Raw genomic sequence first — 14564 nt, forward strand, 5'->3', positions numbered from 1 at the left:
CTAAATTCATTATTGCTATACCGCATTAAAAGACTCGGACTTCCGGTTAACGATGTAGCGTGACACAAGGCAAGCGCGCGGGATAGACAGTGGACAGGGCGGTTCGCGCAGTCCTTGTCCCGTATATAAGTGAAATGCGCAACAACTTAGACAGGACACAGAAAGAAACACATACAACAGTTCACGAGCGCAACTACCAACTGTTTAATGGGGCGAAACAACAACAGCATATATACAGAAAAGCAGCGCATGCGTAAAGGTAGAGCAGGCACACACATCACAAAGACCGCAATTTTATAAAAACGAATCAAGATATGAAACTTCAGCATCATAGATCTGCATATACTATGCAGAACCAACTAGCTCGACAACACGCTTTTCCCGTGTGCTCGTATTCTGTTGCGCTGATTTGTTAGCTGGAAAGGCGCACGAACTAGCCCAGAAGCAGGCTTTACTTAAAAGAAGCGGACGGGACTCAGAGAGATGGGACAAACGCTGTCCCTTAATTTGTGCCACGTGCGAGTTTTTTAATGCGCTAGCAACGATGAACTCAGGAAGTCACCACCAACTAGCACAACTAAACGCGATAAAGAGACACTACAAGTGTTGCAGTTCCACTGCAAGTACGTTGTTGTGTACACAGACGGACATAGTTTTTGCATGGCGTACTGTTTGGGCAACCAGTGAACATCACTATTCGATCGACCGACGCCCTTTTGCCTCCGCAACAACGTGCTTCCGCTGGAACAACAGCGCACAGGATCTCTGTTCAACGTCTCAACCCCTTTGCATAATTGCGTTGTGGAAGCGTTGCTCGACACCCAACCGCTTGTAATGAAACGATCATACGTTGAGATCTCAAAAGGGGCTCTTGGCACCAAAACTTCGAGTCTTGATTCTGTTTTGAGTGTTAATTTGTCAAGGACAGGACCGAGCGGCTTGAGTATGTATATGTATGTTGGTGTGTGGAGGGAGCGGTGGCACCGATTATACGTGTACAGTTCATTTATAACTTCATTCTGAAAAGCGATGGAAAGGGGGGGGGGGGGGGGGGGCGAGTCAGTGTAGTTTTTCATAAAAAATTGCTCGTTTGGTATGATGGCAAAAAAACTGAAGAGGGGGAAAGGAGCCAAGAAAAGAAAGTGAAAAAACTTCTAATAGCCTTCGGCCACGTTGCTATGCCTGAAGAATTCAGCCGTGCATAAGCAGGTTATCCGTGGCGCCTGACAGAGCGCATTGAAAAAAGCGGGCATTGCGTCACGGTGCATGCCACTGGCTGGTCGCGGTCACGACGATAACCTCAGGCGCCCCGCGAGAGAAAGCTGCTGTGCCAGGACAGCCTCGGGGTATCGACCAAGGAAAGCAGAGAGTTCAACCGAAGAAAGTCGTTCAACGAGGCGGCCTCGGCCGAACGCTGGATGTCGGCCGTGCGCGAGTGACGCAAGAGGCGTGACGGAGAGGGGGAAGGAAGGAGTGTGTGAAAAGAGATGGACGATGTCTTAAGAGATGAGAAACAGCGGCTGCCCGCGAGTTATTTCCCAAGGCGCTGCCTCAGGCGGCCGCTGTCGTTGAAACTCGATGCACGCTCTAACGGAATCGGCGGACACCGTCCGTTCACACCGTTGGAAGCACGTACGCACGCTTTGGTTTATTCGTACCGCGTGTTCTAAGTGCGTGCGTGTGTTGTTTTTTTGCTGATTTCATTTTGATCTGCGCCCGTTTCTAAACTTCGGCCGGCATCGCCATTGACCTGGAATTGCAATGAAGCAGCCGGAGACCGTGACGTACGCCCGGCCGAAGACGTCTCAAGTACTATGCATGTCAAATATCTTCCATGACGGATGTTCGCTATGATTTGGTTTATGGGGTTTAACGTCCCAAAGCAACTCAAGCTATGAGGGACGCCGCAGTGAAGGGCTGCGAAAATTTCGACCACCTGGGGTTCTTTAACGTGCACTGACATCGCACAGTACACGGGCCTCTAGAATTCCGCCTCCATCGAAATTCGACCGGCGCGGCCGGGATCGAACCCGCGCCTTTCGGGTCAGCAGCCGAGCACCATAATCACGAGCACCATAATAAACCGAGCCACCGCGGCGGCTCGGATGTTCATTATGGTCTGCCATCCTGGGTCGCTACTTTTTTTATTCAGTGACAGAAAGGAAAGATGTTGCATTAAAGAAAAAGAAAGATGTGTCATCTTTGCCAGGATCCGCACAGCAGAGGTTTTTAATATGGTGCGCTCCATCGTAGAGTACACGTCGCTCTCCCGCCGCCGTTTCGTTAGTATTTGAATGCCGTCCTGCGAGGTGCAGTGAGGGCTGTTGACGATACCAACAGCGCACTGCATTGGGGACCTCTTCGTCGGATGCAAAGAGCTTACCCTTCAGGTGTTCCGCTGTCTTTAGAAACATCCGGTAACCCGATGGCGTGTTCCATCATTCTATCACGTGAAAAGTGAGAGCCCAGGAGGTTCAGCATTGCGGACACCTTTCGTACAATCTAACCGAACTTGCGACAGACGCGTCGTTTCATTGCACGCAGTGAGGAAGCAGCAGGAACCTTCTTAGAAATAGGTGGGATCGTGGGCTTGAGCAAAAACGGGTAACATAAAATACTGAGAGTAAACGTTGTGCGGTAGCCACAGGAGGACAGAGTTCATGCCAAGAGAGGCACAGAGCCAAGTTGGATACTCTGCGCTAGGGGGCGTGTGGAAGAATGTAAAAGAAGTAAAAGGCATGAGAGAAGAAGATGATGGGAGAAGAAAAGAAGGGGGCGTGCGCCAGATCTCAGGCTGTTTCCTTTCTTTTTTTTCCGACTGAAGAGCTTGCCAGGCGTGCGACCGATGCAGGCAAAGAGGTGTGTTGTGGCTCCTGTTTAGTGCACCCACGCTGCAAAGCTTATGGGGATTTAGGGAGGAATTTTTCTCGCCTCTCCTCGTGTATTCGTAAAGCCAGGGGTGCAACATGCATGAATAGGACGACACAGGTGCGACGCTTCTTGAATTTGAAATGTGTCGGATTTCACGCAACGCTCCTAACGAAAACGAGAAAAGACGTGCACAAGACTAGAGGGCCGATGCCTTTGTCCAATCAGCAATTCTGTCTTTGTGTACACATTTCTTGACCGTGTACCAACCCGCCCAGAAGTGCACTTTGCTGGCAGGGTGCGCCGTGTGAACGTGTCTTATTTTTCTCCCTCATGTCTGCGCAGATTCGTCGACGCCTGCGGCAGGAAGTAGCAGAGAAGGCGGCGGCGCCTGGCGGGTGGCGGAAGCACTAGCAGCATGGAAGTGGAGCAGCAGCCGGTGGGCGATCCGACGGGCGGCGCTGCCGCGGCGGGCGGCGGCACAGCCCCGGGCTTCGACGCCTTTCTGCAGACGGGCCGCACGGGGCGTCGTAACGCCCTCCCCGACATCCTCGAGGAGAGCGCCACCAACGTCAGCACCGCGTCCCTGCCCTGCAGCTTCCAGAAGCTATCGTGCAGCGGTCAGTCTACGACGGCGTGTAATGTTGCGAACGCTGAACGCATGTATATCGGTGACTTGCGACGACGTCAAGCGCTCCCCATTTTGGCACAGCAGTACCACAGATAATAGGTTGAGGTAAAGAAGGAACCTCGTCCGCACCACTTATCTATCGCAGGTACCAGTACCACAGATAGTAGATGAGTCCTTCAGGAGAGGACTCCCCGCTCCACATTATTGCGGGTGGTACCAACCGCAGTGAAAGCTCGAGCTTATTGAATCCGCTTGTGACCGCCTGCTCCGACGTGCACTATGGAAGCTATCTGCGGTCCATCATCATGGTGCCAGTGACGTGGCTTGCAAGACATCCATATATTATCCTGATGCACTGTCGTTGACAGGAAACCCAATTCGAACGCGAACGCAAAAGCCGAGAGCCAACGGTTTGGATGCTACTGTGTACCTGCCTTATTTCGCCATAGAAGGAGGGCAGGTAGCGGCAGTATGAAAGGGTACACGGGTGTGCGTGGTCTCCGGGCTTCGCGAAGTGCTGCAACAGCTAGAGATCCAGCGAGAATCGGCGGCAAAGGCGCATGCGCAACAAGCAGGGGCGGCTGCTCTCTCCGCGCATCGGCATGGTGCCTGCCGCCCATTCTTAAGCCACGTACTCCCGTGTTCCCTTTCACAATACCGCTACTTGCACACATCCAGAATCTAAAACTGCGCGCTCATTTTTTTTTGTTTTTTTTTTACTAGAATCGCGCGGTTCTTGCCTTATTCACCATTCGCTGTTAGATACCTCACTAGCAGGTTACTAGCGTTATAATATGTGCACTGGAATATAGCTGTGCGAGAAGAAGTCGCTAGCTAGTTCACAACATCAAGGAAGGACATCCCAAGAAAAATGTCACCTGGCAACGTCAATGCACGGGCTAGATCGCGTTAGGAGAAACAAAAGCAGTGGTGTAGGCAAAGCAGGACGGAAGGACGGCTCGCTAACGCGGCTGTGGTTGCGGAAGTTACTTTTAACTCCCAGACGCAGTACTCGAACGCGATTCTCAATTACGACTGCAAATCGTACGGAATCTCCACGTAGCTACAATTCATTGGCTTTCTCCTTTTTATTATAGAATGCTGATGACGCTCGTTCATAATGGAAGAGTACGGATCACAAAACAGGCAGCACTGCACGTACGGCAGCTTCCCACATCACACGTCTAGACGAAATATAAAAGGATTACATTTCCATCGCGCGAGAAAATTAGTGTTCCTAGCCGTAACATTCCTTGCATTTGAGTAACCAAGAAAAACGGCGACTTTGCTCTGCATAAGCAATAGCCTCGTGTGCATGTCAACGCCTAAAGTGCCCCAGTAACTCATATTTCTTTTTCTTTATTTACTTGCAGACCCGTCAGCAAGCGGCAGCTCCGGTGATTCATCAGCGGACAAACCATCATCATCGGAGGGTCCGCCGAAGTCCTAGTGTGCCTGCCCCATTCAAGACACAGGAACTGATGTGTCTGTGTTGGTGAAAAGTCGTTCCCTGTGAACTGCCCTCCGGCCGGGGTCTGCTTCTTCGAGAAGACGTTCTGTCCCCTACCACATCCACACAGCAGCAGTCAGCCTTCGGCGAAATTCTCATTGGCACGGATATGCTAGAATCATCGCTGTTATGTTGGCTCACCACTCAACGCGAGCGAAGCCCCAGTGAAGCGATGCTCGTATGAGAGAAAAGAAAAAAGCGCTTCTGGGGGATGCGAACCACGATGCGACTCTCTTTATCAGGTCGCAGCTGTGGCAATAGGCAGCTTAGAATCCGGTCCTAGTTGAAAATGGAGCTCTGCACTATTGGTGGCTGACCACGAGTCGGTTGACTTTGCGGAACGGTAATGTTTTTATCTGTTTCTAATTCGGAACGTTCCAAAAGTCCGCTGTGACAAACTACAGCAACCAAAGATAGTTTTGCGTGGTGCACTCGCCGTGAACACACAACAACAACAAAAAATCGAACAGCATGTTGTACATGTGCACCGCATCGCTTGCTGATACCCCCCCCCCCCCCCCCTCCTTTCTTAGGTGCACAGTGCTCTTGTCTTATTGTTTTCCGATCCACAGCCGACTCAAGTGAGCTGACTTTCTTTGCTGGCGTTTTATGTATAGCACTCACCAATTCGTACACGTCTTAAGCGTAAAAAGCACCGTTTCCAGAGTTCCTGCTTTCCTCGTGCACAGTCACGGCAAGGCAGCTTTTTGACACATCGGACACTTGCCGCGGAGTGGACCCTTCCCTTAATGCACTTTTGTATTTATTTATTTACGTGTCGTTTGTAACTACGTGTCTTCGCTAAGCTTACCAGTGCAGCTAGATTCTTGCTTCAGCGTAGCATTTCAAGTCCGAAGGCTCTAACCCTTGCACCGCAATGTGAAAGCGCGGCCCGCTAAGTTTTACAACTTGATGAGGTAGCACTCGCGAAAAAGGCGTTACAGTTGAATCCCAAATAAACGAAACCTGTTATAACGAATTTTTAGATCTAAAGAACGAATAAGGTTCCCCCGCTGGTAGCCACGAGGATCAATGCTATAGCAGTCTCGAAAGAATAAACTTGGCTTCGGTCTCAGGCTAACAGAGCATTTTGTTAAAAAAAAACATAAAACGAGAGATCTCATTACGAGGGTGTTTTCTTCAAAACGTTACCAGGTTCAGTGTTCTGGTTATGGCAGCGCGTTTTGTTTTTACGAAAATAAACTGCATAACTGCTGTACGCCATTGCGGCCTGGTGAGTCGACTTGTACGGGGCCATAAGGATTCGAAATGCGCAAGATGCGCAGTTGGATTATGTTGGGTAAGCGCGCACGCAAGCAACGACTGAAGCCCGGAAAAGAAAAAAAAATTACAGCTTTCCTTACCGCTCAACTATTTTTTGCTCGTGTTATAGCGTTCGTGACTTAGCAAAGCTCCCGATCAAACGAAGTAATCCTCTGCACCCAAAGACTTCGTTTGACTGGGCTTCAACTGTTTCCTTTTGATTTGCTCTAATTCTGTGCACGAAGGCAAGAAGAAACAAAAAAAAACACCTAGCACGTGTGTGTATACGTGTTCGTTTGAAGTGTCTTGTGAAGGTCAAGTGTTTTCGCGAAAGCGCGTGATCGCGTACCCGAGTCGCGACGTTTTTGTGGCATTAGCGATATGCGGGCCTGTACATTCCTTCACGGCCTGTGTGTGTCGCGCGAGCATAGAGAAGCGTGTCGGGCACCCTGGGAGTGTGCTGAAAGTTAGAAGAAAAAAAACTGAAAAAGATGTTTGCGTTGCGGTGCTCTTTGCCTGCGGAGCTTGTTGGAAGTTTTGGTTGTGTTTTGTACACAGAGAAACGAGAGAAATAAACATTTTTTCAGTCTGTGTCGCCTGGTCGTCTCTATTTCATGGGTGTGGTTCCTGCTAAATGCCGGAAGGTAAGGTGTTTTGGCGAACCATACTGCCACGTGCGCGACGGCATATGTTGCTTGCTTTTGCCCGAGCTGAACCATACCAAAAACGTTTGATAAAAAGAAGGGAAGGGTGGTGGTGGGCACGGACGAACTACGGAAAACATGGAGGCCAGAGTACCCCAACTTCGACTGGTGACCTGGGCAGAGGACGTCACGCCTAGGCACGGCCTGGACGCCACAATCGGCAGCCTGAAGGCCGCCCGCAATGCTGCTGCATAATTTCCTTTAGGCCTTCAAATAAATAAAGTTTTTCACCACCAGAGTGGCCACTTTTGGAACGGAACGGTGACCGGCGCCACCAAGCCCAGAAATTTCCTTTAGCACTACAGCGAAGCTACAAAGTGCACGGTCCCTGGGTTTCGGGGCATTGTCGATGTCACTTGTAAGAGAATAAGGAGGAAAGGTGGTAGGACGAGAGCGAGGAGAGAGTGAAAGGGCTCCGAAGAAGGAGCAGAGGAAAAGGTTCGTGGGGCAGAACGGGCCGAATTGGGGCGTCCTGTACGATGATGAGGACGAAAGGTCAAAGGAGGAAGGCGTGGAGTGAAAGCGCTCCGAAGATCTTGCAGGACCTCAGAAAAGGCGAAAAGAGGTTCGTGGGCCTCTACGGGCTGAGCGAGGGCGTCCTGTAAGACAATAAGGAGGACAGAGAGTGAAAGAGCTCTGAATATGAAGTACCAGGAGGTCGGAGCCCCCGAAAAGGGGTTCGTGGGGCGGTACAGGCGCGGCCTGTAAGGAGATGAGGAAATGTCAAAGCAGGAGGGCGTCGGTGTCTTCTGCAAGAGGATGACAAGGAAATGTTATAGAAGGAGAGCATGGAGAGAGTGAAGACACTCCGAAGAAAGCGGAGGAGGCCAGAACATGCGAAAAAAGGTTCGTGGACGCGTCCGAGAGCACCTCCCCCCGACTCGACACATCTGATTGGCTGAACACTGCGTCCAAGCTGGCCGCATTGATTAAAGAGGTCAATATATCTGAAAAGCGGTTCGTGGAGTGCAGCGGACGCCAAGATGACACAGCGCATGCAACTGCTGCAGCGAGAAGATATAATCGTAAAGAAATTTTTTGTACGTAACCATTGCTTGGCTCATGTGTGGCGTCCACGGGTAGTGTGTACAGAAAGTGTGGGCATTTACCCCAGCCTTATTCGGTTACTTGGTCGTAACTCGGGTAAGTTCTGAGGAGCGCCGCGCACACTGCACCCAAAGGCAGGAAGCTCGGATACCAACTCGGGTAAGGTCGGGTATGTTCGGAGGAGCGCCACTCAAGCTGCAGCCAATAGGAGGAAGCTCGGGTAAGTTCAGACGAACGGCGCGCCAGCTGCGCGAAAAGTTTCTCGGGAAGAGCAGCATGGGTCACACATGGTCGCACAATCCCTAGCAGTGGCTGTGACAGGAACAGCCACCTGCCAGTGCATGTGGCCGATCGCTCAACCGCTGCACCACTGAGCTGGTAATGGTATGAGGACTCGCCGCCACCTGAGAATGGTTTGGTTTGGTTTATTGGGGTTTAACGTCCCAAAGCGACTCAGGCTATGAGGGACGCCGTAGTGAAGGGCTCCGGAAATGTCGACCACCTGGGGTTCTTTAACGTGCACTGACATCGCACAGCACACGGGCCTCTAGAATTTCGCCTCTAAAGAAATTCGACCGCCGCGGTCGGGATCAAATCCGCGTCTTTCGGGTCAGCAGCCGAGTGCCATAACCACTGAGCCACCGCGGCGGACACCTGTGAATGTCAAGTAGAGAATGGCCTATTCTGCACATATGGGCATTAACATACGGAGCTCCGAATGGTATGCGGTTTGGTGAACAACGCGAGCTAAGTTACCCAAACGCACAAACCGCAAACGCACCCACGGAAACAAAAATAGCGCACAGTGCTTTCGCATTCATAGCACATAAGCAAACTGAAGCACCCCAGGTTTTTTTTTTTTAGACCATTTTTCTTGACCTTAAAGGATAGCTGCGTCATTTGTTGAGAAACCCACGACACTCAAGGATTCAAATCTATATAGGTTGCTGGTAAAGCGTGCCAAGTTATTTTGCGGGAGCGTTCAGAATAGTGATTAATTGACGATGCAGTGTCAGGTTTCTTCTCACAGCATCGGGGCAGTTTGGAGAAGCTCGGTAATGACGTCACGGAAGAGATTTCCAATTTTCGCTGCCTTCGCCCACAACTAGCCGTGCGTCGCCGGATGCCGCCAAACAACGCTCCGCAGGCACTGCCTTCGATGGTGGTGTTTATTTTTCTTTTCCTCAAAGAATGCGTTTTTGAGCTGTAAATACACCGACACCGCCATCATGCCCCCCCACCCACCCCCCTTCCCCACCCGGCGCTGTGCGCTGCAGAGAAGGCTAAACGGCCTCCCGGTTTTAATTTTAATTGCCAATGATAGCCCAAAAAGACTCGCAAGCTTTACCAGAAACTTGCACACATTCGACACCTTTAAGCTCCTCGAACTCTAAAACCCCTGCAGTTTCACTTTAACAAGTACTGTATTAGAATTCATTTTGTTTATTCATGCTGTCAGCCCTAACTAATCAGGGGCTATCACAAGAACATATGATCAACACTCGGGACAAAAATGCAATAAAATAGGAAACATTAAGACCAGCACAGAGCTATACACAGTCAGGGACGGTCACTTATGCTGTACGACACTAGGGCAGAATTCAAGAGGAAACACTGCGTAGTGTATATCTAAAAATTCGCCAACTGGTTGGGGTGTGACATTGGAGTTCGGCAACATGTTCCCTTCCTTGGTCGTTATCGGGAAACAAAAAAATTGGCAGTGGTTTAGCTCTGGTTAAACCTGCAGGATTGCGAAAGCAACGAGGAGAGAGAGAGGGGCGATGGAGAGCGCCCGGCACGCGCAACTGGCGAGCGCGGCGGAGGCACCTCTGAGTCACCTGCACAGCGACGGAGGCGGCGCGCCAGTTGTGTGCCGTGTGACGTCACTGCTCCTCGCGCATGCGCAGTATCGCCTTTCGTAAGCTCCGCGAAATAGCTCGGCGACTCGCGTAGTGTTGCTTTCGCAGCAAAACTATATCTGGAACCATAAAAATTTTTATGACAAATGGCATTGAGATGTGCAGGGTTCTCAAGTTTCCAGGCCACCGTGTCACTGTTTGAGCAGTATCGTCAGGCGCTTACGGGTCCTGTGAAGCTACCAAGGTCTTCAGGGGTGAGGAGGAGACTGCTCACCTTGCACAGAGCTTGAGCTTCGGGGGCATCGAAAGTGCCCTACTATACTGCTCAAAAGCAGACCCTGTGGTCTGGGGATCTTTCACCAACCCGGAGGCGTGTTCGCCAAATGCAGCCGGTACAGCCAGCGATGACAGCGCCGCCCACCGGCAGGTAGCAGCCACATTAAGGCTGGTTATAAATATTCATTCAGAACGACAGCTTGACATCGCTGCTATGGCGCAGTGGATTAGAGGCTCGTTTTGCGTATGGAAGGTCGGCCGTTCGACTCCGCTCTCTGTACTGTAGTTTTATTGTTTTTTTTTAATTTCATTTTTTTCAATTATTTCCCTTTTAGGTCGCAAATCGTGATGCTTAGTGGCATATAACGCCGTTTAAGAGGATTTATTATCCCTTTTAGGTAAGGCGCAGTGACAATCTTCAGTCACCGTGATCAATTCACCGTGGTTTCAAGCCTTGTGCTGTACAGGCTGCAGTTGGCGAATACGCAACCCGGAGTGTACACGGTGCTTTCGAATTCGAGCAGCTTTTAGGCTGTACTGAATTAAGACTTGAATACCTCTCCTTCAGTCACCTCCGAGACTTTAAGGGGTCGACGCCAATCAAGCATATGGTTTTTATTGCCTGACTGCATAGTGCAGACATGGCGATCCCCAGTGAGACCGCCAGAATGATAACATTAATTATTTCATTCTGATTTGGAATTGCTTGCTAGGGGTTGATTTTCAAAGCGTAGCGATGAATTTTTACCAATTTGTTTGCCTCCTCATATCCGGTGGAAAACAAATTGGGCGCAGCCTTTCTGATCGATTGAGCGTCCACTTTTAACTTAGCAATGAATTCGGAACACAACAGCGGAGATGCACTAGACTATTCACATACCAGGCTATCGGAAGCCTACAGGCCATGCACAGCACTCATCCAGCTCTACGTCTAAGCTAGTATGTCTCCGCTATATTACAGCGCCAGCTGAATTAGCCTCGTTGTTGCTGTTGCTGCCTCCGAAGGAATGACACATAACCACGGTGGGGGATTGGCCAGGGTTTGGTGCAAGCTCTCCCAGTTTCTCAGTGACGTCGGTGTCATCGCCGTTCCGCCCACATGTCCCCCTCCGAAGCAAAAATATAAACTAACCCGGGTGATCTTTTTTAATGTTTACAGATTTTTTTAACTGTGAGACCTATGTGGCATGGCTTCGCGTAGTATGGTCGCCGAAATCACATTCCATAATATAACATGCCCGAACTGCGCTTGTATGGTTGGATTAGAAATAAAAATTGTCTGTGGTTTAGCTCTGGTTAAACATGGAGGATTGCGAAAGCAACGAGGAGAGAGGGAGAGGCGATGGAGAGCGCGCGGCAGCGGCGGCGGCCCCGGCGCGCTATCGCGGCGGTGGCAACTCTGAGTCACCCGCGCAGCGACGGCGGCGGCGCCCCAGTTGTGCACCGTGTGACGTCACCGCTCCTCGCGCATGCGCAGTATGGCCTTTGATCAGCTCCGCAAATTGTCTCGGCGACTCGCGTAGTATTGCTTTCGCAACAAAAGCGGCACCATTTTGTAAAGGTGCAATGCGAGAAAGCCAAATCAACGAGCTTGCAAAAGCGCATTTAGCCGCTTGCCAATAGCCGAATCACCACCGGAACACGGGCTCTTGCCTTGACCTCTTGTTGTACGTTTGCGTTTGGTCAGTAGTTGGCGAGCAGAGCTTCGGCCATCCCCAAGTTTTCAACGGAGCCAGGGGCACCCTGGTGGGGTAGCTTCGCCGCGCGTCAGCAATGTCCGTAAGAGTTCTGTGCGCCTGCGGTAGTTTTGCCACATAACTTAAATTTTTCTTGAGTTGTTGGCTTCACTGCACAGCAGCAATGTAGTTAGGTGAAGGGTACGCCTTACTCCTAACTACCGCGTATTTTTGATGCTCGATATTTCGAACTGCTATGCTGATTCAGAAGATTAAAACACTGGGTTCGCCTTCGATGTTGGCGGCCTAAACAGAAGTAATTTTAAGTAATTAGCTTTTATTATATAGTTCGATATATAGAGTTATGTGACAGAGTTAATTAATGTAATTAACTCTATCACATACATTATTTTCGCTTTACGCTTTACCGTACAATCCAACTGCCTAGGCCGCATTGACGTATCTCTCAGTGCTTTTGAAAGAAAAATCAATAAAGATTAAAGAATATCACCGGGTATACATACGTGCAATCTTTGCCAAAAGCATATAGCCCAAGGGGATTACTTCCTAGCCGTGTAGCTGGGCTCTTTAGAGCATTTTAAAGTTCTAAGCTTGGAAGAGTTGATTCCTCCCTTCTTCGTGAGATTAGAGTCCCTGAGTATGCAAAAGGAGCGGTGCTGCACGGCTAAGAAGCAGACCCCTTGAGCTGCATACTTTTGACAAAGACTGTACAAAGCTGCCGGCTCGGGACCACGGCCACTCTACCCTGGTCACCATCCTCCAGCGAAAGCCAACATGGGCAACCGAATTCTAGCCGGAAGCGTTAACCCAAACTGGGAAGCAGAACTCACTCTCCCTCGGCCACTATACTGTCCAGTGGATGTCATGCGAGGCGTCATCATTGCGTAAATCATTTCACGCACCAGCTAGTGCTTATCACTGGTCGCACATTGAGGGTAATGAATGAATGAATGAATGAATGAATGAATGAATGAATGAATGAATGAATGAATGAATGAATGAAAACTTTATTGTAGCGAGAGTTACACTACGTCAGCCGCTTCCCGACGTCAGCATGGCTGTGCGCTGAGCCGTGGCACCACGCTCTGCCAGCTGTGCGCATACGTGAAGTGACGTCAGAGCACGCAGCTGGTGTGCGCGCCGTGCGTCTCGTCGCTGCGTCGACGGTGCCGCCCGCCTCGTCAGTTGTGCTCAAGTCTCACTACTCCTGCTGACCACCGGAGCGTCTTCATTGGTATAAACAATAAAGTTCGAGCCGTTACGTAAACCGTGAGTCTAACTTTCAAGCGAAACCTAAGCGTAGCCTGGGGTATGTACAATTACCTCTTGCTACTCTACCAGGTTTAACCAGAGCTAAACCACAGCCAATTTTTGGGGTTTCCGGCATTGCGCGGGAACTCAGCAGACAAGAAGTAGTAGCGTGAAGGAACATACAGGGTACGAGCTTCCCAAACCTAGCCAAGTACAACAAAATCTGGCCAGAAAAATACAAAAACAACACATGGCACCACATGCGGAGAAGTCTTCGGCAACATTCAAAACTGCGGGTAAACGGCTGTGCCTTTTTTTCTAATGCTCTCCAATGGCCCTTGTATATCGTAAGCTTTTCGCGTAGGATAAAAAGTGGGACAAAGAGCATTATAGGCGAATGAAAACATAGCAAACTAATAAAATCCGCGACTTTTCCGTTTCGCTTCAAACTGTTTTTCAGGGCAGCACAGCTGCTTGAGATGCAGGCACATGAGATAGGGAAACAAACGACCCTCTGCGAGGTGAGTGACGTTGTTCAAGCAGCAGAAACATAGAAGACAGCGAAAAAAAAACAAAGAAAACAGTTGACGCTCATAGCGGCCATGAAAAGAAACAAGTGTAGAAGGGTGGATGGAGGGGGTGGTAGCTATTCAACCCCACCAGCACCCAGATATCAGGCAGGTATCGTGGAGCTTCGCTGTGGTTGCACCTGCTGCTTGTTTTATTAATTATCTCTGGTTTAACCCGTCCGCCTGCAAAACGTGAACGAGGAACGACGAGAACGACGATGTCCTCAATAAAATGCGGCTGATGCATATGGCAAGGCAAAATGACATGCCAGCTTCAGTGTGTGCAAGGGGCGAGTGAAATGCAGTTTCATCCAATCTTTTGAATTAAAACTTAACAACTGAACCCACTGTCGTTCGCATGTTCCGATTTCTATGCATGTCTTTTTGCACTGACCTCTTGAAAACACGAACAGTTTGAACCAGAGTATTATCGGCAGGGAAAGCAACGTCGCAGCCAAGGAGCAGCGGCGAGTACACCTCGAAAGGCTGACATCTCACTTAATAAAGTTACGCAGAGCACCTCCTAATTATCACCGCGACTCTAGTACAACTGCTGAAGCTTGCGAAACGGCAAGAGCAAGACGGAAGACAGGCAGTTATGCGTATGCTTTGTTAATTTCCAAAGGTAGCCGCCTTGACGGATATAGCGGCTGTAATTTCAAGTTTCAATTGAACATGTTCAGATTATGCAAAAAACAGGGTCTGTCAAAATCGTAGAAGAAGCAATTATTAGAAACTGATTAGGAAAAGAGTTGCCCAAGCCACCGTCTGCAAGCGCGCCAGAACGCCATGCAGGACGAAACTTGCGCGTCTAAAGAAGCATCTTCTTATCGCTTCATCGGAAGCATTTCGCACCGCGCCAGACGGACGGTCGTCTAACAAAAATAAA

The 14564-nt window shown here is 49.9% G+C and overlaps 1 protein-coding gene across 3 annotated transcripts in view; it reads left to right on the forward strand.

Annotated features, from left to right (window-relative positions):
• The window catches only part of LOC149358668 (uncharacterized), a 274207-nt gene extending 268719 nt beyond the window's left edge, over positions 1 to 5488 (forward strand). For 2 of the 3 annotated variants that reach the window (XM_089570829.1, XM_089570830.1), the window contains 2 exons: positions 3214 to 3488; positions 4873 to 5488. In XM_089570829.1, coding sequence (XP_089426955.1) covers positions 3287 to 3488; positions 4873 to 4949 — 279 coding nt within the window. In that variant the 5' untranslated portion in view covers positions 3214 to 3286 and the 3' untranslated portion in view covers positions 4950 to 5488. The remainder of the gene's footprint in view (positions 1 to 3213; positions 3489 to 4872) is intronic. The other variant, XR_016288711.1, reaches the window with a different exon arrangement.
• Positions 5489 to 14564: the final 9076 nt, after the last annotated feature.

Source organism: Amblyomma mixtum, chromosome 2, assembly GCF_055824585.1.
Source record: "Amblyomma mixtum isolate Tamu chromosome 2, ASM5582458v1, whole genome shotgun sequence".
NCBI lineage: Eukaryota > Metazoa > Arthropoda > Arachnida > Ixodida > Ixodidae > Amblyomma > Amblyomma mixtum.